The following is a 21790-nucleotide window of genomic DNA, read 5'->3' on the forward strand; positions in this document are numbered from 1 at the left end:
ACACCATCATCTAAGCAGCACTGTTTTGTTGTCAGCAAGAACCTGAGAAAGGTACAGTCTGTAGCTTTCCGGGGTTGGAGTCAGGGCTCAGTCATCTTGCCAGGTGGGGGGCAGTTTCACTGTGGCACTGCAGGGGAGAAGCAAAGGGTAGGTGAGGTGGACAGTGGCTCCCTGAGCTACACAGTGAGACCCAGTCTCAATAGAGGGGGGCAGAGAGAGAGCTGCAGCTGGCTACACAGGAGGAGGTGTTTCCTGGGCTCCCAGGCTCCTGGTCTCCACTTGTCTGTGTTTGCTTCACCTCTGACAACACAGGGAGCCTGCCAGGGTGCATTAGTCAAACGCCTGTCCCCCCTTCAGAAGCCCATCACCTCCTGTCCCTGGGACCCACACTGCCTCCAGCACCACTCACACCCAGGACCCTGCCCATCTCCCGCAGCCCAGGCCTGGCCCTCACCCCGCACGTCCAGCCTGCACTCGGCCAGCGCCTCCCCCAGCTCATTGATGGCCCGGCAGGAGTAGGTGCCAGCATCAAAAGGCGAGGGCCGGCGGATGTTGAGTGTGAGGACCCCTTGGTAGTTGGTCATCAGGAACTTGGGGTCTTCGCCGATTTCCATCTTATTCTTCATCCATACCACCTTCGGCTGGAGGGGGCAAGAGCAAAGGGTGGCTCAAGGGGTTGCACGGCCCAGGGCGGAAAAGGCTCCTGCCTCAGGACCTTGGCACTGCCTGTCCTGGTGCCCACTTGCCCCTCGCCTATCATTTCCTAGCCCACTGTGGTCCTCATACCTTTATGTTCACTGTGTGACTTTGTGTCAAGGTCAGCCCCCCTCCCACCTGCAGGAACTCAGGCTCCAAAAATAAATGAAGTGAGTGAATGATGCCATTGCCTACATGGAGTGAGAGTCGTGGATGTGAGGGGCTGATGGGTGAACAAGCAAGCCGGAGGATGGGCAGTGGAATCAGGGCGTGGGCTGTCATGGAGGTGGGGAAGAGGGACGAATCCACTCGCAGCCTGCCTAGGGATGGGGCTAAGAGCCTGCAGTCCAGCGCAGAAGCTGGCATGTGCTCTATGATGAGTCAGATCACACATATGTCAAGGACTTATTACTTCAGGCCTCTGCGGGAATAAGTGAGCTCTTGCTGTGGTGCAGAGACCATGATAAAATGTAAACGATATATGTGGCCTGTGTGCCAATAAAACTTTATTGAGAGAATGAGGTGGCAGGCAGATTTGGCCCAAACCTACAGTTTACCAACTCCTGGTCTACAGGGTCCCCTAGTTCAAGGTTGTAAGTGTTTCTATTTCCAAGTAATGGCCTGGAAATGGGGCTGGTGGGTGAGCCTAGGGCCCACACAGTCCAGATCTCCCAGCCCCCACCATTTCTGTTTCCAAGGCACTGCTGTTTGTCCTTAGGACAAGAAGGACTGAATGACCTCTCCTCTGAGCTCAGCCTGCCAAGAGGAGCCACTGCCTGGCAGGAAGACAGGGTGTCATTGTCTAAGCCCTGGGCTTAGGCCAAGAAGAGAAACAGGAAGTGGGTTAACGGGAGCAAATCCCCTGAAACTAGAGGATGCCAGGAGAAGGAGGCAGTGTACTGGGTTTGGGCTGTCATGCCAGTGTTTCTCCCTGGGTCCCACACATGCCACCCTGATGGGACACTGCCTTGGCACCTTTGGGTTGCCTCTGACGGCACAGTTGAGAGCTGCGGCATAGCCAGCCACGATAACCCGGTCGATGAGGGGTGTCAGGAACTTGGGAGCCATCCGGAAGTCGTGCTCCTTGTACTCCAGTGGCTTGAGGGTGATTCCTGGTACGGAGGACATACCCATTAGGTGACTGACTGAAGGCTATCCCCAAGCCAGCCAGGAGACCCCACTACCTCCGCCCCACCCCCGGGTACCAACAACTCGAGTCCAGGGCAGAGGCAAGGCTCAGAATCCAGGCTCAACCCACTGCTGAGCTACAGAGGTGACAGGCCCTAGACAGCAAGGGCAGCACCTGTTTTAAGAATGCGGGCTGTGTTCTTGGAAACTCCAGGCGAGTCACTGAGGCCGCAGATGTTCTCGCTGAACACACGGAAGTAGTACTCATTGCCCACAATGAGGTCAGACACAGTACAGCTGGTGTGCCGGTTGTGCTCGTAGACGTTGAACCATTCCTGGTGTGGGGACAGGACACAAGGGGACCACACACATGTGGACACAAACACTGAGCGTGGTATTGAGACAGCCTGTCATTCACAGCAGCAACAGTCAATTTCCAACAGGGAAGGACCAAACATTTACCAAGGAATGGGTGGATGAACAAAATGTTTTTTTTGTGTGTTTTTGAGATAGTCTCACTATACAGTTTGGCTAGTCTTGAACTTACTTTGTAGCCCAGGCTGGTTTTCTTTTTTTTTTTTTTGATGGAACCAGGGATTGAACTCGGGCCCTTGTGCTTGCAAGGCAAGTGCTTATTCTACTGAACTATCTCCCCTGCCCCAAGGCTGGTCTTGAACTCCCAACAATCCTCATGCCTCAGCCTCGCACATGCTGAGATTACAGGAGTGCACTATCACACCAGCTCTACAGAATGTAGTTCAGCAGTGCATAAGAATATGACTCAGCCAGCTGGGGAGGTAGCTCGGCAGTCTAAGTGCCTGCCCAGCAAGCACAAGGACATGGGTCCAGTCCCCAGTACTTCATGCCATGCTAGCCACAGAAACTGGTCATGGTGGCACAGGCCTGTGATCCCAACGCTGGGGAGACTGAGACAGGAGGATCACTACCAAGTCTGAGCTGCCTAGCGAGACCCTGTACCTAATTAATTAAATTAATAAAAATTACTCAGCCCCGAAAAGGTGGAAATTGAGACACAAGTTAGACACACATCACACACTGTCTTTCTGTTTATAGGAAATGTCCAGAGTCAGCAAATCCACAGACACAAAGCAAAGTGGGGGTTGAGACTGCTGATAGGAACAGGGTATGCTTTTTTTCTTTTTGGCGGAACCGGAACCGGGGATTGAATTCAGGCCCTTGCGCTTGTCAGGCAAGTGCTTGTTCTACTGAGCCATCTCCCCAGCCCCCAGGGTATGCTTTTGTGTGATACTGGGCTACACACTGTGAAGTGGGCTCGCCATCATGCCTCCAAGCGCTCCCCCTGTCCCCTCACCATGGTCTTCTTGTCGGCTTTCTGGACGAAATACCCTGTGACCTCACTGTTCCCGTCATCTTTGGGTGGCTGCCACTCCACCAGAGCGTTGGTGCCCCACACCTCCTTCACCATCACGTTCTCCGCAGGTCCAGCCTTTTCTGGAAGGAGAGGGGCTGTCGCATACCAGCCAGGAGTCCCTACCATCCCCCCCTCACGGCATGCCACCCTCAGACTTACGCCCTGGGTCCTCCAGTTCCTCACCTCCTTGCCTCATTCCCGCCTTACAGACTTCCCGCTCTCTAAACTTCTAGCCTTCTGCACCTCCCCGGTCCCGCCCCTCTCCATCTCGCCCCGCCCCAGACACAGCCCTTCTCCGCCCCCCATCAGACCACGCCCTCCTGGCAACTGACCCCACCCACCACCGGCCCCTCAACAAACCTGACCACGCCCATGCATGGCCAGGCTCCTGGACTGACCCCGCCCACCCCACTGCGGGCCCCGCCCCTGCCAGACTGCACACCCACGACTCGGATACGGATGGTGGCCGTGTCCTTCATGTTCTCGATCTGCACGCTCAGCTCGTACTCCCCGGAGTCAGAGCGGGCCGCCTGGCGGACGAAGAACACGGTATCGAAATCGCTGGTGCGCACGTGTACGCGGGAGGTGTCCACGGGGGCCCCGCCCTTCGTCCACACCACCTGGGGCCTTGGCTTGCCCTGGAGGGGAGAGACGGCGAGGTCAGCGGGCTCTGCAGAGCCGACTGGTCCCTGACCCGGCCCGGAACCCGCCGGTACCTGGAAGGGGATGACCAGGTTGAGGGGCTCCCCCACTTTGCGGATGTAGGTCTGGCGCAGGTGGCGGGGGAGGCGGATCTTGGGTTGCTCTGCGGCATAGACAGCTGGCTGAGCCCTGGGCTGGGATGCCACAGGAATGGGCACGAGGCAGCCGGCGAGGGCACTCACCCACGATCTCCCGGATGGTAACTGGCTGCAGCAGCGTGGCCGGCTCGCTGCGGCCCGCGATGTTGACCCCGACGACCCGGAAGAGGATCCTGGCCCCCGTGGGGAGATCCTTAACCGTGAAGCCACAGCGCTCCACCGGCTCCTTGTTAGCAGAGACCCACTCCTCGGCTAGAGAGAAGAGACTCCTGGGCCTCCCTCCGACCCACACCAGGGCCCACCAACCTTCCGTCTCCCGGCAGTGAGGACTAAGCACCCCACTGCTTGCCAAGCAGTCTGTGACCAGGCTCTGAGGCCAGCCCGTGTGAGTGCACTGCTTCTTGGTCTCAACCCTTCATCATCCCATTTTAGGAAGACGGAAACTGAGGCCCAGAGGGGCTCAGGTGCACCCCTAGGTCACACAGCTCTGATGCAGTATTCATGCAGCTGAACCCAGGGCCATCTGGGTCCAGAATATGTCCAAACTCTGCTTGCTGCCAAGCACGGCTCGGAGGGCCAGGGAGTAGCTCTGGCCCCAGCATTGGGGGGCAAAAACCCCAGGCGTCCCTGTGGGGAGGGGGACAACTAGAATCACTGGATTCCCGGCCTCCAGTTTCCTGCTCTTCTGTCCTGGAGTTATGCCTGGGGTTGGTGAGTCTGTCAGGGTGAAACCTACAGGCCTAGTTCTGGTGCAGGGGGAGGGTCAGAATGGGTGGAGCCAGTGGGAAGAGGGAGGAAGCTGACAGCAGTTCAAGCAGCCACCTTGCCACAGGGTACATGGCCACGGTGTCCTGTCAAGGTGGGCCAGACCTTTGCCACCTAAGATGATGGTATGGCGGCTCAGGGTCGTGGCCAGGGTCCCACTTCTCAGTGTGGGTCAGGATAAGGACCCACAGCCGGCTGGCTGTCAGACCTGGACGGTGGTGCTAAGACATTGCTGTCAGGGCTCTGGGTTGCACTCCAAATCCAATAGGCATGTGTTTGGTAGAGAACAGAGGAGGTACAGAAATGTGGATGGCAGAGGGGCAGGTGGGGAGACTAGTAAGACAGATAATTGGATGGCCCTGTGGGTTGAAGCAAGGGAGAGACAGAGTCAGGAAAGAAATGAGGGAAGATGGTGAAAAGATACATAGGGAAAATTGTTACTGGATGGATGGATGGGTGATTTGGATTGATGGATGGATGGGTGGGTGGGTAGATGAATATGTGAATGGGTGGGTGGATGGATGGATGGGTGGGTGGGTGAGTGGATGGATGGATTGATGGATGGATGGAGAGATGAATGGATAGATGGATGGATGAGTGGATGGATGGATAAGTGGGTGGATGGATGGATGGATGGGTGGGTGGGTGGGTAGATGAATATGTGAATGGGTGGGTGGATGGATGGATGGGTGGGTGGGTGTGTGGATGGATGGATTGATGGATGGATGGAGAGATGGATGGAGAGATGGATGGATGGAGAGATGAATGGATAGATGGATGTATGAGTGGATGGATGGATAAGTGGGTGGATGGATGGATGGATGGAGAGATGGATAGATAAATGGATGGATGGAGAAATGGATGGAAAGATGGATGAGTGGATAGATGGTGGGATAGGTGGATGGATGGATGGATGGATGGATGGATGGATGGATGGATGGATGGATGGTTGGTTGAGTGGGCGGATGAATGTATAGTTGGATGGGGCCAGGGAGATGGCTCTGTAGGATAAGCACTTCCCTGGCAAGCGCAAGGGTCTGAGTTCAAGCCCCAGTTCCACAAAAAAAAAGTGTAGTTAGATGATCCAGAGTTACCCATCCATGGATGGGTAACTGGGTATGATGACATACACCTGTCATCCCAGCGCTCTGGGAAACTAAGACAGGAAGATTGCAAGTTTGAGCCCAGCCTGGGCAATTTAGCGATTTAGGGAGACCCTATTTCAAAACAAACAAACTAATAAATAGATGGCTGGAGATGTGCTAAATGCCACAAAGAAAAAAAAGAGATATGGATGACTGAGTCATCAGGAAGAAGAGAGGGAAAAAAGGAGGAAAGGCAGAGAGGGAGGCAGGGAAGAGCCGGAGTGAGGAATAGAAGGAGGAAATGACAGAAGGAGGGAACGAGTGTGGCTGGCTGCTGGTCAGATGAATGGAAGCAAGGCTGGCTGGATGGAGAGGTGGACAGATGACAGGAAGGAAGCACACAGGTGGCAGGTGAGTGGTTGAAAGGGTAGAGGGAGGGGGAGGGGACAGGCTGGCACAGAGGGAAAAGGACAGCCCCGAGGACTTCTCTGGCCACCCTGGCTGGCTCGCTGTTGGGGCAGCACTCACAGCCCTCCAGGCAGTACTCCACCAGGTAGCCGTCGATGCCACCCGCCCCGATCCTGTCCGGCGGCCGCCACTTGAGTGTAGTGGTAGTGTCTGTCACATCCTCCACTGTCAGGTGCTGGGGCGCACTTGTGGGTGCTGCAAGGATACAGGGATGGCATGTCAAGAGGGACCAGGGGCAGCAGGAATGGGCACGGGTCAGAGATGGGGCACTGATAGAACAGGGCCGGAAATCAGTGGGCCAGTGTCACTGAAATGATGGGATATCATAAGAGGATGGTTGCCCGGGACAGGAGTTGTGTCATCCTGCAGGTCAGAGGCCAGGGACAGGCAAAAAGCAGGGCATGGGGAGAGGTCCGAGGCATTACCGATGGGCATGAAAGGCTTAGTGTTCATGCTGGGCTGGGAGACGCCGATGGCGTTGACTGCGAAGACCCGCATCTCGTAGAGAACGCCCTCAATCATCTTGGTGGACTCATAGGTCAGCTCCGTGAAGACCTCAAAGTTCAGCTTCATCCAGCGCTGAGAGCCCTTCTTCTTCCGCTCCAAGAGGTACCCTGGGGACCCCAAGCAGTGAAGAGCACATGATCATGGGAGGTCATGGGGTCACAGACTAGTTGGGACAGTGCCGGTGACCCACAGGGGTCTGAGGCTGTGAATGTCACGTTGCTGTCCACAACAGCTTCCCAAAGCTACTTGAGAGTGGGCGTCAGAGAGTCTGCAAGGAAGGGTCCCATGGGAGTCGAGAGAGGTCACAGGTCATGACTCCAGGCTGGGGTCACAGAAAACCCCAGGCCAGGGGGTGAAATGAAACTCATTCACAGATCAATGGAGGATAAATAATGCCAGGGAACTTGGATGTAGTACCACACACCTGTCATCCCAGCACCTGGGAGGCTGAGGCAGGAGGATCATGAGTTCAAGGCCAGCCTAAGTTACATAGTAAAACCATGCATCAAAATAAAATAAAAGGGGCTGGGGAGATGGCTCAGTGGAATAAGTGCTTCCCTCTGAGTTCAATCCCCAGTTCTGCCAATAAATAAATAAATAAATAAATAAATAAATAAATAAATAAATAAAATAAAAAGGGCTGAGAAGGTAGCTCATTAGCAAAGCACAGAAGGCCCACAGTTCAATTCTCAGGACCATGAAAAATAAAAAATCATGATGAGAAGCCCTACTGGTTAAAAGGCTTCAAAGATGGGAACTAAACTTTCAGGGGACAGGGAGGGGCAGAGGTCTCAGGGCCCCTGGCTCACAGGCACTCACCTGTGACTGGCTGTCCCCCATCATACTTGGGTGGCTCCCAGACTAGGATGGCCCAGTCTTCTCCAACTGAGGTCACACGCACAGCCTCCGGGGGGTCTGGGACATCTGGGGGCCAGGAGAGTCAGGGGCACTCTCGCGAGCTCAGGGAGCCACCCCAGCTTGGCCCCCTTAGCCCTTTCTGCTCACCTACAACCCGAAGGAAGATGGAGGCCACATCCTCCCCCACAGGGTTGGTGACTTTGATGGTGTAGCGGCCCTCATCTGCCCGCTCGGCGCTCTCAATCACAAAGCTGCTGCAGTCTACCCGCTGCTCCACACGAACCCTGCCCTCAGTGGCTGAGAACACCTGGACACGGGACCAGACGGCCTGAAGTGCAATGGCTGTGCAAACACAGACCCACTGCTCCAAGGCAGCTAGTGGCTCCCCACTGCCACAGAGTGTACGAGACCCTGGATTGGCACTCAAAGCCTCTCAATCAATGCTCAGCCTCTCAACTTTCCACTGCCCTCCCCACCCTGCAAACACCATCCACCATTAGAAGCACCACACTGCTTTGTGAGTCCTGGATGTAAGGTCGTTATGTGACACCATGCTCTTACACACCTTTAATATCCTGGATGGATGCAGATGCATGGATGGATGATGGATAATGGATGATGGATGGATGGATGGATGGATGGATGGATGGATGGATGGATGGATAGATGGGTGGCTGGTCTGATGGATGTTTGGATGGATGAATGGTGGGGAGCCAGATGGATAAATATATGAATATATGGATAAGCACAAAGCTGTAAGGGTCAAGAGTCAAGAGGGGTCACAGGTAATGACTTGGGGCCAAGGATCACAGAAAACCCCAGGCCATGGGGCAAAGTAAAGCTTATTCACAGATCAATGGAGGATATGTAATGATGAGGAAGCATTTTTAGATGGTTGGATGGATGGATGGAAGGATGGATGGGTGGGTGGGTGGGAGATTTCTGCATGGATGGATAACTGGGTTAATGGACGTATGAACACAAATGGATTAATTGCCCAGTGGATCGATGAGTGGATGATTAACTGATGATGAAAGAATGGATGGATGGACAGATGGATGAATAGCTGGATGGATGGGTTAATAAATGGATAAACAGACAAATGGATTAATTACCAGATGGATCAATGACTGGATGATTAAATGATTGAAAGACAGATGGATGGATAGACAGATGAGTGGATGGATGGATGGATGGATGGATGGATGGATGGATGGATGGATGGGTTAGTTGATCCATTGGTTTAATTAGCTTTTGAGTAGGTGGTTATGGATAAATCACCCACATCAGATAATGGGCACATATAATCTCCAGTTTTAGAAACCAACCCAGTGAAGAAGGAATACTTGTCCATAGTTCATAGAAGATGAACCTGTGACTCAGAGAGGGGAAGCAACTTGTGAGAGGTACTCCAACAGCACTAAATAGGAAGGAAGCCCTGGAAGGTCCCACCTACATCATCGCCCTTCAGCCAGGTGGCAACGGGTGGTGGCTCCCCTGTGATGGCTACATCCAGCCTCAGCTTGTTCCCAGCTACGACCACAATGGAGTTGTCGGAGGTCTTTCCAGAGCAGTCCAAGTGGATCTTGGGTGGTTCTAAAGGTAAGGGAGACACGCTTCTCCTTAGGGACGGCAGGACATGCTCTCAGCCCACCAGAGGGACGCTGAGAAGTTGTCTCCACAGGCACTGGCCCCACAGCCTGTTCCCAGCCCCTCCTCACTCACACCCAGGGATCCAGGCCCTACCTCCCAGGGCACCAGCCCTCACCTTGCTTGGGGACGTACTCCACCTTGATTTCTGCAAGACCAAGGAGGCTGGAGGTTAGGCCACTGCCAGGACCCTGTCACCTTCACAACCCAGAGGCAGAGGTGAGTGTTCAGCAGTCGCCATGGGGACTGGGGTGCTGGGAGATTTGAGGCCATGGGCCCCCTGCTCCATCCTGGACACTGTGAGTGTCCAACACTCTCATCACCTCCCACTGACTCCACCCTCAGGCCCCCCACGCTCCCCATCAACCTGCTTGTACACTCAAGGACACTGGGTCATGCAGGGAGGGCCTGGCAAGGTTCCCAGGGCAATGAGAGGGCGTCTTCACCCAGGAAGTTGAGCTTGGCTGAGAGGGACAGCGCATAGCCATCAGGCACGAAGGTGTAGTCCCCTTCATCCTCGGGGCGGACATCATCAATCACCAACTTGTGGATCCTGAAGTGGGGAGGGCAGGCTCAGGCTAGGTCTGCTGCCATCTGTGTCCCCAGACACACCCTCCTTGGTGCAACCTACTACATGACTGTTACTTCATTGTATTTTGAGACAATGAAGGGTCTCACTATGTAGCCTGGCTGGCCTTAAACTCACGGCGATCCTCCTTCCTCAGCCTCCTGAGCGCTGGGATTACAGGTGGGCACCACCACACCCGGCTAATGCCCATCATTTTTATTAGGGGCTCTGGAATGCTACAGCCTGGATTTCTGTCTGTTTACAAGCTGTGCAAGTGTTGGGGAAGTTGCCGAACCTCTCTGTGCCTCTGCTTCTTCATTACAGTGATACCCTACCTAGTGGCACCTAGAGGAGTACTTGGAACATGGTACGTGCCGACAGGCATCAGGACTAGGTGTCCTAGTGACAGAAGCCACCAGGGGACAGAACCCCTGATGTTACAGAAATGGAGAAAACGGTGTTCGAAGGCTGCGACTGCCAACCCACAAAGGCGTGAGTTCTCCCAGCAGGACTCTGCACTGTGCCCCAGCAGTGCAGCCTTGCAACGACCCCCCATCTAGTAGGGTATCTATTTTTCACCCCTTGGGTCTGGGCTAGGACTTTCTTTCCCTGATAGAACAAGGCAGGAGTGACATGAGGTCCTCTCTGCCACCACAGGAAAAGCCAGGCTACCTTAGTGGAGGATGAGCTGTCACCACAGAGTAGTGGCAGCTAAGCTGTCCCACTGGATGTCCTGCCAGAGCCCAGGCATAAGCCACAGAGCTGCCATTTAAAAGCCACAGAGGCACCAGCAGGGATGTCCTGCCTCAGCCAACCCCCTAATCTTGCTCTCTGGAACCAGGCCATTTGTTACACAGCCACACTGACTGATACACAAGCTGCAGCTCACCTGCCAACATGGGAGATGGTGATCCTCTTGCTGGGCCGCACCTCAATCCCATTCTTGTACCACTTGCCTGTCACCTTCTCGTCCGACACCTCACACTTGAACACAGCCTGTTCTGCGGCCTTCACCGTCAGATCTGCGATGTCCTGCAGTACCTCAAGTTGTTTCTCTGGACAGGGAAGAAAGACATGGGGCCATCACCACTCCAGGAGGCCTCAGGCCCATGAGCACCCTCAGTGTGCCAAGTACTGTTCGGGTGTTGGGGACGCAGGTGTGGACATGGTGAACCCAGAACCCTGGGGCTGTCACGTCCCAGTGTGAGCAAGGAAACACCAGGAAAAGAGTGAGCAAGGAGGAGCCCAGGGACAGTCTCCTGGAGAAGGACTGCTAGGGCCAGGGGCCTGGGGTGGGCAGAGGCGCGGCTAGGTAAGCACATGCCGAATCCGTGTGTGTGTGTGTGTGTGTGTGTGTGTGCGTGTGCGTGCGTGTGCACGTGCGTGTGCCCATCCCAGCACTGCATGATAAGGATGTAGCAGCTTGCTGCAGCAAGGAGCCCCAGTGGCCGCTACAGAGGGAGGGAGCTGGGCTCACAGCCAGAAGGGACTTTGCTTTGGCTGAATAATGCAGGGGCCAAGGAAGGGCTGGGAAGAAGAATGAGATTTTACATTCCAGTTATTATTATTGATGTTTTGGTTTGTTTTCAGATCGGGTCTTGCTGTCATTCAGGCTGGCCTTTAATTCATAGGGATTCTCCTGCCTCAGCCTCCCAAATCATTGGATTATAAGCTTGTACCCCTATACCCAGCTCAAATTATTATTTGTTTTTTAAATAAGGTGATTTTTTTTTTTTTTTTTAAAATTTTTTTTTTTTTTTTTAAATAAGGTCTCACTATGTAGCCCAGGCTGGCCTTCAACTTGAGGCAATTCTCCCACCTCAGCTGCCCAAGTGCTGGGATCCCAGGCACACACCACCACATCCAGCTTTTCTTCCTCAGTTCTGTGAGAACAGGACTTTTGCTATGTGGCCCAGGCTGGGCTTGAACTCTGCTGTGATCCGTCCGCCTCAGCCCACTGAGTGCTGCATTACAGGTGTGTGCTACCATACCACCACACCCACATAAACAAGGCAATGCATTTACACAGTTTAAAACATGACAGTAAAAGAATTTAGACAGAGGCAAATATTTTCCCCTCAGCCACGCACTGCAGCGATGTGGCTCCCCTCCCCGAAAGTGATGTTCACCCAGCTCTCCTTTCTCAGGATGGGGGGATCCGGCCAGGCCTTCCTGGATCCCACAGTTCTCCACACAGAAGCCAGCTGCTCCCTCCGTGCTCTGAATCCTCTCTGGGTGGCTCCCAGGACCGTGCGGGACACAAAGGCGCTGTAAGCTGCGCTACGCTGTGTCACTCAGGGAAGGCCACGGAGAGTCACGCAGCACTGCCAGACAGTCTCCCGAGGGGCGCACCCCAAGGCTGGCTGGGTCTGGGGGTCGGAGCCTACTGTATATACCTTCTTTCCTTCCTCTTTTCTTCCTTTCTGCTTTCCTTTTCCCTTTTAAGACACAGTATCTTTGTTTTGTCACTTAACAATTTACCTTGCAAATCCTCCCAAATTAGGAAATGCAACATTTCCTTTTTCAAACGCTGCACATCACAGTAGGATCGTTTACTTGGCCCACAAATGCTTTGAGTTTGTTGGCCTTTTTCTCTTTACTTTTCATTTTTTATGGAATTAGCAACACACAGTGCATGGAGTCCCATGGGCTCCCCTGTGGTGACATCTTACAGACTGGGGGCCACTGGTAGGCGTGGTGGTGCACCCCTGGATCCCAAACTCTTGGGAGGCTGGGACAAGAGGATCACTGTGAGTTTGAGGCCAGCCTGGGCTGCATCGTGAGTTCCAGGCCAGCCTGAACAATGTATTGTGACCCTGTCTGGGAACACCAAAGCAAAATAGCTGGGGGTCAAACTCTAACACAGGATACTGACAGGGTGGGGTCCTGCGAATGGAGTACAGATCCTGCCAGGGTTCACCATAACCCGGTGTCCCTGAGATCACACCAGCAGGCCTGTGTGTGTGATGTGGGGAGGTCACAGTGAGGGGACAGATGAGAGGGTACAGTGACAGCAGCCTAGGCCAGTGCCCGGAGGCTGGTGGGTGCGGGGAGGGTGAGGAGAGGAGTCCAGTGCCGTGGGGGAGGGGAGGCCCAGCCCACAGCCGCACCTTCCACAATGAGGTCGGCCTCGCACTGGCCGCCATTGGTGATGACCTGGAAGCGGCCCCCGTCCTCCAGGCTCACGTCGGAGTAGATGAGGATGTGGCGCTTGCCGTCCTTCTTGAAGCGGTAGCGCGCCTTGTAGGACTCCTCCCGTGTAATTTCCACACCGTCCTTCATCCTGGCAGAGGGGACACAGGAGGGGTCAGTGAGGGCCAGCACAGCCCTGGCCTGGCTCCAGAGGGTGAGGGGAGGAGCCAAGAGGATGTCATGGGACAGAGACAGATGAAGGTGGGGAGTGGAGTAGAGAGGTCTGAGACAGAAAAAGATCATCGGAGCTGCGTGTGGCGGTGCACGCCTGTAATCCCAGCACTCTGGGAGGCTGACGGAGGAGGATCTTCAGCTTCACCTCAGCCTAATACACCACACACACACACACACACACACACACACACACACACACACACGGTCATGGGGAAAGGTCAGAGCAGGAAGAACCCCGAGGCAGGTGTCCAACATGGTGGCCTCTGTGAGCAGGGCTCCCCACCTGGGACACCCCCTTGCTCTCTACCTCCTCATCTTTCAGGTCACAGCTCAGTCCTCAACTGTCACCTCCTCCCAGAAGCCCATTCAGCTACCTGAGACCCTTCCTCCTTTGAAAAGCTGACACTGTCAACTCCTGCCTCTCAGCACTTGTCAGAGTGGGGCATTTGCAGAGACTTGGTGAGCTTACCAATTCTGTCCCACACACCCTCACCAACTTTCCAGGTTATAAACGCCATGAAGGCAGGTCCTGGGCTGCTGTCTCTCCCCACTCATCTCTGACACGAAGAAGATGGCAGCCAGACAGTGGGGCTGGGAAGAGCCAGGAGGGGGAGTGGTTGGGTGACTGCGTCGATGGGCAAGGGGACAGGCGAGGGGCGAGGGAGGGAATGAGGACACAGGGAGGGATCAACAGAGCAAGGACAAAAAAGATGGGGGCAATGAATGGGAAAGGAAGGAGAGATGGAGAGAGGGAGGAATGATGGATGGCTGGGTGGGGGGTAGAGGGAAGAAGGGAAGGAGCCACAGGGAAGGAAGATGGATCAGGGGAGTGGGGAGGAGGGAGGAGTGCAGAGAGGGACAGATAAATGCATGAACATATACATGGGTGGAGGGGGCAAGGAGAGGCGGCCGATTGGCTGGATGGATAAACACACAGGAACACAGCAGGCGTCAGGAAAAGTGCCCAAAGGGGCCGGGATGGGCAGATGTCAGAGGTCCTGGTAGCAGCCCTGACCAAGGTCAGTGTTTGTAGGGAAAGCTGAGGCGGCCCAGTGACTCAGGAGAGGAAAGAAGCCCCTGCGGGAGGTCTCAGTCCCCTAAAGACTAGGGCTGAGGCACCTGCGTGGAGACCAGGGCTGGGTCACTCACCACATGACCTGGGCACCTTCCTCCGACACCTCCACTGACATTTCCACCCGGTCCCCTACGAACACCTGCTGGTCCTCAAGGGGTGTGACAATCAGGACAGGAGGCTCTGTGCAGACAGGGACAGGAAGCAGCAGTGTCAAGATGCCCACCTTCCCCTTGCCCCTGCTCCAAGGTCTCCACCTCACCTTTGACGAAGAGCTCAGTGAAGCACTTCTCGTCCTTGACGGCCACCTCATAGGCGGCGTCATCGGCCAGGGTGCACTTGTTGATGGTGAGGATCCGCTTCTTCCCCACGTTCTCAAACACATACCTGGGCCGGAGTCCCAGCTCAGCATGGGGCACGCATCACAGCACACCCACCCACCCAGAGCCAGTGTCACTCTCTGTCAGTCACACGTGGGAGGGGACAGGAAGCCCGATTTCTGTCATACCAGCAACCACAGTGATGGGGTAGTTGCCCATCTCTGTCCACCTGCCCACCTTCCAGCAGGGACACACAGCCGCCTGCATTTCCCAGCCTGCACTGCTGCCAGGAGGACCAGTGGAGTGTGACCAGAAGTGGAGCTTGTCACACAGAACCTGGGTCCCCAAATGTATTTTAATTCTGGTGGTTGAACCCAGCGCCTGTCTACTGAGCTGTATCCCCAGTCCTTTTAAATTTTAAATTGAGTCCAACTCAATTCTCAACTGTAGCCTCAATTCTCAGGTGTGCAACATTGCAACCGGCTGAACAGAGCGCACCTGAGCACCTGTCCTTGCGCCCCTGCCTCCACCCTGCCCTGTCCCTGTCCAGGGCCTGCCCTGCCTACTTGCTGCTTGGCTTGATCTCCTGGCCATTCTTGAACCACTTGAGGGGAAGGTCCGGGTCACTGATCTCTACGATCAACTTGATCTTGTTGCCCTTGTCCACCTGGTAGGCTGGGTCGAGCTTCTTTGTGAAGGCTAGAGACAGATGGACAGAGGCATGGGGGTGAAGACAAGAGGCCCTGGCTTCCTGGGAACCCCTCAAGGAACCAAATCTCCCTCGGAGCTCCCCTAAGTTAAGGCCAGAAGGCCTCCGCAGGACTCAGATAGCCCCCCAAGGCCCAGTTCCTGGGGTCTCCAACCGGCCCATCCAGGTGGCCGCTGGCCATGGTGCTGACCTGCGCTCTTCTTGACTTCAACCTTGGCCTTCTTAAGCCGCTTGAGCATGCCCCGCAGGTCAGTGATGCCGTACTGGAAGGCGATCTTCTCGTACTCGCTCTTCTTTGCCCCTTTCAGGAGCTCCCAGATCTCCGGGGGGATGCCCAGGTCGTCGTCATCTTTTTTCTTCTTCTTCTTCTCCTCCTCAACCACCTCCCTGGGGGAGGGGGACACGCAGGCCACCAGGAGTGAACTGCAGATTCCTGTCACCTGCCTTGCTCTCTCTGCTCACTTACTCTGTGACCTGCCCAGGCCACTGTCCATCTGTCTACACCTATTCCTTCCTGCCCCAGTTTCTGCTCCCCACAGGGTTCCCGAGGGGAACACCCACATCGATGCCATGCCCCCTCCCGAGTCAGAACTCTGCCAGGGTTGCCCACCCACTGCCCACAGGCACCTCAGCCTAGCAGGCAGGAGCCATATCTGCCCCGATCCTTCCAGACCAAGTCTCTAGCCTCATTCCTAACACCCTGGGTTCTTTCCTGTCTCCCACTTAGCACAAATTGCTTTCCTGCCTCCTTCCCGACAAACTCCTCTGAGGAAATCCAGTACCACAGTGCCCTTCTCTGGAGACATTCCCTGTCCCCCAAGGCAATGAGATACCCTTGCCTTTGGCTCCAAAAGGCCCCAGGACCCTTCTCTCTGATCACACAGAATGGTTGAATTTAGCAAAAAGCCATTGGGGGCAGTAACAATGGCAGAGACAGGCAGCTCACAGGGGTAGGCAGGACTGGGTGGTGGGTGGTGAGCACATGGGGCTGGGCACTGGGTTGGGTGTGGGACGGATATGGGTACAGACACATGGGGACGTGGGCAGGTGGATGGATGCAGGGATGGAGGGGTGCTGGAGCAGCAGGCACATCGGGCCTCTCAGGACGATATGGGTGGGTGGAGGGGTTTGACAGGATGGAAGGATGGATTTATAAGTAGATGGATGAGTGTAACAGATAGGTGGAAAGATGGTAAGTAGGTAAATGGGTATATGAGTGTAGGGACCAGCAGACATGCAGGTAGATGGGTGATTGGATGAATGGATAGGGAGATGGGCAGCTGGTTGGGCAGATGGAGGACAAGACGGCTGGTGGGTAGAGAGGACAGTAGGTGGGGGCATGCACAGCTAGGGTGGATGGATGAGCAGACCAGTGGATGGCTAGAGGAACAGGTGCTACGCAGGGTAACTGGCGCTGAAGTAAACAGGAGCGTGGAGGTGAAGATGGTGGGTCCAAGGGCAAGGAGGTGGGGGAACCGGAGTGATGACAGGTGATCGGGTGAGGCCAGGCATGGGTTGATGGGAAGAGGATGGACAGTGGCCAGATGCGTGGAGACCATAGACTGCACAGACAGAAGGCACTGGAGGAGGGCAGGGGACCTCACCTCTTCTTCAACAGGCCACTGAAATCCAGCTCTCCTGCATCTTCTGACTTCCCTTCACCCCTATGGCCATGGAGAGGGGGTGTGAACCCCAAAGAGATGCATCCCTGAACCCCCACTCCGTGCCATCTTGCACATCTCCAGCACCACTGCCTCCTCCACAGGGAGAGACTCCCGTGATCCTTGGCCCCAAGAATCCCTCTGTCCCCAGGGCCCAGAGTCACTTACGAGCGCTTGAAAGTTTCCAGGCTCTGTCCAGAGGAGTCCTGACGGGGCGCTGGGAACACAAGGCCAGCTGGTAAGGCCCAGCCTCAGGCTGAGGGCTCCTCTCCAGGGCTGCCCACCTCTCCCCTCGCCCTCCTCCATCTCCCCAGGCCACACACCACCTCCCTCCACTGCAATCTGGCCCAGCAGCCATGCCTGAGCTTCCTAGCAGCCTCACCCCCACCCTGGCCAGCATAACTTTCACCCTTGCTCCTATGACCTTCATATTTAAGGCCCCACATCCTGGGCCTTAGCACCAGACACTACACACCCCCAAGTGTGCATCCCTCAATCCATCCTGAACAGCCACACCTGAAACCTGTACATTCCTACTCTCCGAACCTGGACAGCCTCAGCGCTGAAGTTGTTACTGCTGCCTCATAAGCCTTCGCATGCGCACCCCAAGACTCTGAAAGCTCTAACCCGGAGTCTGCATCTCCTCCTCCTCCTCTGGACCTGAACACAGCCTCCCCAGTTTTGACTCCCCTGACCCCAACTCCGGACTCCTACCTCAACATACTCTCCCTGCTCCTGGTGGGGACATCTGTCCCCCACCCAGGCCTATGAACCTTTGCCTCCACTGCCCCTGCCAGCGCACCCTCCACGTCGATATTGAAGCCACAGCTGTCGCAGGCGTCCTTGGCTTTGACCTCCAGACGGTAATCCCCTCGGTCCCCCAAGACCACCTTCCCAACGTGCAGCTCCACGGTGTACACCTGGGGAGCGGGTTGGGATGCTTGTGACCACTGCAGCCACCATATCCCTGAGGCCTCTTGGAACTCTGTCCCCACATCCTCAGCCCCGTCGTACCTGGGGCCAAGGGAGAGCTAGCATGGGGCTCAAGATACCCAGTGCACCTCAAGCTCTCCTTCCTGTACAGCCTTGACTTTGGGGGGCCCACACGGTGGGCTCCCTGAGACCTTTCAGGAAGTGGCTATGACCTTGGTACAGTGTGTCCTCCCTACCTACATGTCCTGGGGGCCATATTCACCCAGGGGCTCTGGGCCACAGTGGGGCCTCAGCTCAGGACTCTGAGAAGTGGGCCCACACCACTGCCGTCCAGCCCACGCCCCTCCCCAGTCCTCACATTGCTGGCTGAGTCGTGGGACTCTTTGAAGGAGAACCGTGCACCGCTCTTGCTGTCCAGCTGCTGCCACTTGCCCTTGAACCACTTGATGGTGGGTTTGCCCGGGAGTTCCTTCCCGTTCACCTGGGCCACGATGACAGCATCCTTTCCTGGGGGTGGGGAGGCACAGGGATGCCCATGAGGGGACTATGAGCTTGCAGATGCACCCGGGGAGCATCCTCCTTCAGACCCAGGGCTCAGGCCCTGCCCCCCAAGCTCCTCACCAGTCTCCACTGATACAGAGTCAGGTTTTTTCAGGAAAACACCGCTGGGCACCTCAGCAGTGGGGGACTGGTCCTCAGGTGGGGCTTCTGCACAGGAGACAGGATTGGAGTCGAAGTGGGCTGGGAGGGGTAGTGGGCAACTTGGGGGCAGGGACTTAGAGCTGTGAACCTACTCCACTCCCCACCCCCGCTCAGAAACCACAGTGGGGGGTGTCTCTTGGCCAGGAGGAGCACATGCAGCTCAGATGGCCCTGTGACCATGGCCAGCATCCCCCAGCCTTCAGGTCTCAGGGTCACCACGTGGAGAGCAGAGAGTGGGGTGTAGACACTCCTGAAGGATCCTTGGGGACAAAGGCCTGAGATCAGCCAGAGCACTGGGAGCTGGACTTGCCCTGAGATGGGAGCCCGAGACCTGGGGGCACTGGAGAGCCATGGGAGTGCGGGTAGCGCTGTTCCCTCTGCACTGTGAGGGGACAGACTGAAGGACAGAGACCAGGGCAAGCCAGGTGCAGGTGCAGAGGGAGAAGGCACCAGGGTGACAGCAGCGGGACTGAGCCAAGGAGTCCACTCACCTTTGGGGGGCTCTGCAGGAGCCTCCTTAGGAGGAGCTTCTTTGGGGGCATCTTTGCCTTTGGCGACCTTTTTGGCTGCTGTGAGGAAGGAGATGTTCACAGTTCACAGGGCGTTCAACAGGATGTAGGGATCAGGGCCCAGCCTCCTCCCTGAACCCCAGAAAGTCCAAATCTTAGAAGTAAATTTATCTCCAGCCCAGAGTCTGAGATCAGGTTTCCCCAGCCCAGGCCGGCCATGTCCCGGCCACCCAGGCCACCAGGCCCTGACCTTTTGGTTCCGGGGGTATAATTAGCTCTTCCCTTGGGCTGGAAACTGGACACCTTGTGCTGAGCACAGCAGCCTTCCCCGCGATGCTGGCTTCTGGCCCAAGAGGGCCCAGCCATGGCCAGGGTCTGGACCCCACCCCACAAGTGGCTCACCTGATGCCTTGGGACCACACACCTCACATGGGTCCTGGGACCTGTGCCTCCCTTCCAGACTGCCTCATAGAGAGAAAGCCCCATCCTCACATAAAAACCTGGCCTCTGGTCCCACCTAAACAGGGTTCCCAAACTGGACAAGAAGCAAGGACTGGGGCTGGGAGTGTGGCTCAGCAGTAGAGCTGGCATCTGTGTGCCCAGGGTGCACCTATGTCCCCAGCACCACACACACACAAACACACACAAACACACACGCGTATGCACATGCACACACACACAACTGAAACAAAAGGAAAGAAAGAAAAGAGGAACATGAAGAAAGGGAAGGGAAGGCAAGGGAAGGCAAGGAAGAGAAGGAAAGGGAAATGGAGGACTCCTAATTCCCACACAAGGAAACCCAGGTCCCACAGGAAGAGGCCTCATCCTTATGCGGACAAGTCCAGGGTGTCCATACAGATGGGAACCCCTATCTCTAAAGACTCAGCATCCTCATCCTTCCCAACTCTTTTCTAGTGGATGCCAACCCACAACAGAGAACCCCATCACAATGCTGACTCTCCAGCCTACATTCAGGGCCCCATACCCCATGGAGCACAGGAGCCCAGTTTACAGAAAACCCTCTCTGCTGCAGATGTGTCTCCCCCAATCCTCTACAGAGAAATTAACTCCCTCCCTGAAGGGGTAAGGGGCTGTCCCCAGCCCACACATACAGGGGACCTCCTCCATCTCTCCTACACACACAACACCCCATCCTCCCCAACCCACAGAGACAGGAGGCCCTGAGCCCCATACAGAAAAGGGGCCCTCATCCCCTCTGAGGCAGGGCCCCAAGCCACCTGGTTTGGCCTCAGGCATGTCCGCAACTTCCTCCTGCTCTGGGGACCAGACCACCGCAGCTGCGCAGCTGCGACTCGCAGGCCCTAGGGAGGACAGGTGGAGCCCACGAGGAGCATTTTAAGAAGTTGGGAGACTCCCAGGAGGCTCTGGGAGGCCCAGACCTCCGCCCCACATTCCGCCTGCATGCCCTAAAGGGCGAGAAATAACAGGTGGACAGACAGCTGAATGCCGGGTCCCCAGGGAGCACAGGCTGGGGGGCTTGGCCACCTGGGTGACTGGGGAGACGACAGGCGGGGCCCGCAGGGGCTTGGGGAGGAGGGGCTGGGAAACCACACTCCTGAGTCTGGAGGCACAGACATGGGGAGCCCAAATTTGGGGTCCAGAAGAGGGGGGAGGAGGAGGAAGGCAGCGGAGGAAGAGGGAGAGAGGAGGAGAAGGAAGAAGATGCAGAAGGGGGCGGGGTGCACGGACCCGGGAGGAGCAGACAAAGCGGAGGGGGGGGTCTCAGGTGGGTGAAGCTGGCACGAAGGGGGCGGGACGGACGGGGTCTGGAAAGGCTTCCGTTCTTAGATCTGCAAGTCAGGAGTTTTCGGGAAACCGGAGCCGGGAGGGAGAGTCCGGTTTCCCCGCGTAGGCAGGCCGGCGGGGACGGCTGCGCTCCCTCGAGGCTCGGGGGGGCGGGGCAGCCGGGAAGGCCCTGGAGCTGGGCCCGGGCTACACAGCGCGAGGTGCGGGCGACGGCGCGGACGGGGCTCCAAGGACGCGGGCGGGGCGGGGGCGGGGCTCAGGGGCACTGTGGTCAAGGCGGGGTCCGCCTGGGAAGGAAGGCGGCCAGAGAGACCCACAGCGAGGAACCAGTGACTCCACGAGTTCTTCCTCGAGTCACCCGCCTAGCTCTCGGCCAAAATCCCCTACTAGCCGGAAACCTCCCCGCCTCCCGGGAGCGCCAAGCCAACCAGGAGGCGGCCGTCGTGTGACGTTAACGGTTGTCAGGCAGACCTCCCAGGAACTCTCAAGAACCCCGCGAAGTCGTTTTGGGGCCAGTACCTCCGGCTGGCCGCCTGAGGGCTCAATTCAGAGAGAATGACAGAAAGACCTAAACAGAGGAGTGTAGAGACCCAAATAAATAGAAGGGAAAGCAAGGGCGAGGTGGTGCGGAAGAACTCTAATTGGCCTCAAAGGGAAAACACAGAAATTTAAACGGACACCCCCCTCCACCCGGGCCTGCTTCTCTGGGTTCTTCTTTCGGCATTCAGCGCTCAGCCAGGGGTGGCCGCAATTGCCTCTCTGATCTCCGTTCTCATCTTCCCCTCTCTGTCAAGCGGTGGCTCACAGCCAGTGCAGCGAGACGCGGCCTTCCC

The 21790-nt window shown here is 56.3% G+C and overlaps 1 protein-coding gene across 1 annotated transcript; it reads right to left on the minus strand.

Annotated features, from left to right (window-relative positions):
- Nucleotides 1–11: 11 nt before the first annotated feature.
- On the minus strand, nt 12–20535 carry Mybpc2 (myosin binding protein C, fast type). Its single transcript, XM_004646408.2, has 28 exons — nt 20429–20535; nt 19173–19250; nt 18601–18687; nt 18338–18486; nt 17849–17966; nt 17215–17263; nt 16990–17049; nt 15576–15772; nt 15243–15375; nt 14619–14743; nt 14434–14539; nt 13029–13201; nt 10808–10973; nt 9797–9903; nt 9469–9498; nt 9157–9296; nt 7848–8007; nt 7662–7766; nt 6761–6949; nt 6396–6530; nt 4102–4269; nt 3934–4022; nt 3660–3855; nt 3158–3297; nt 2000–2159; nt 1672–1808; nt 455–641; nt 12–127 (listed from the first exon to the last, which is right to left on the minus strand). Exons 1-28 carry the CDS (start codon nt 20445–20447, stop codon nt 117–119), a joined length of 3414 nt encoding a protein of 1137 aa, XP_004646465.1. The 5' UTR covers nt 20448–20535; the 3' UTR covers nt 12–116.
- Nucleotides 20536–21790: the final 1255 nt, after the last annotated feature.

Source organism: Octodon degus, unplaced genomic scaffold (assembly GCF_000260255.1).
Source record: "Octodon degus isolate 3935 unplaced genomic scaffold, OctDeg1.0 scaffold00268, whole genome shotgun sequence".
Lineage (NCBI taxonomy): Eukaryota > Metazoa > Chordata > Mammalia > Rodentia > Octodontidae > Octodon > Octodon degus.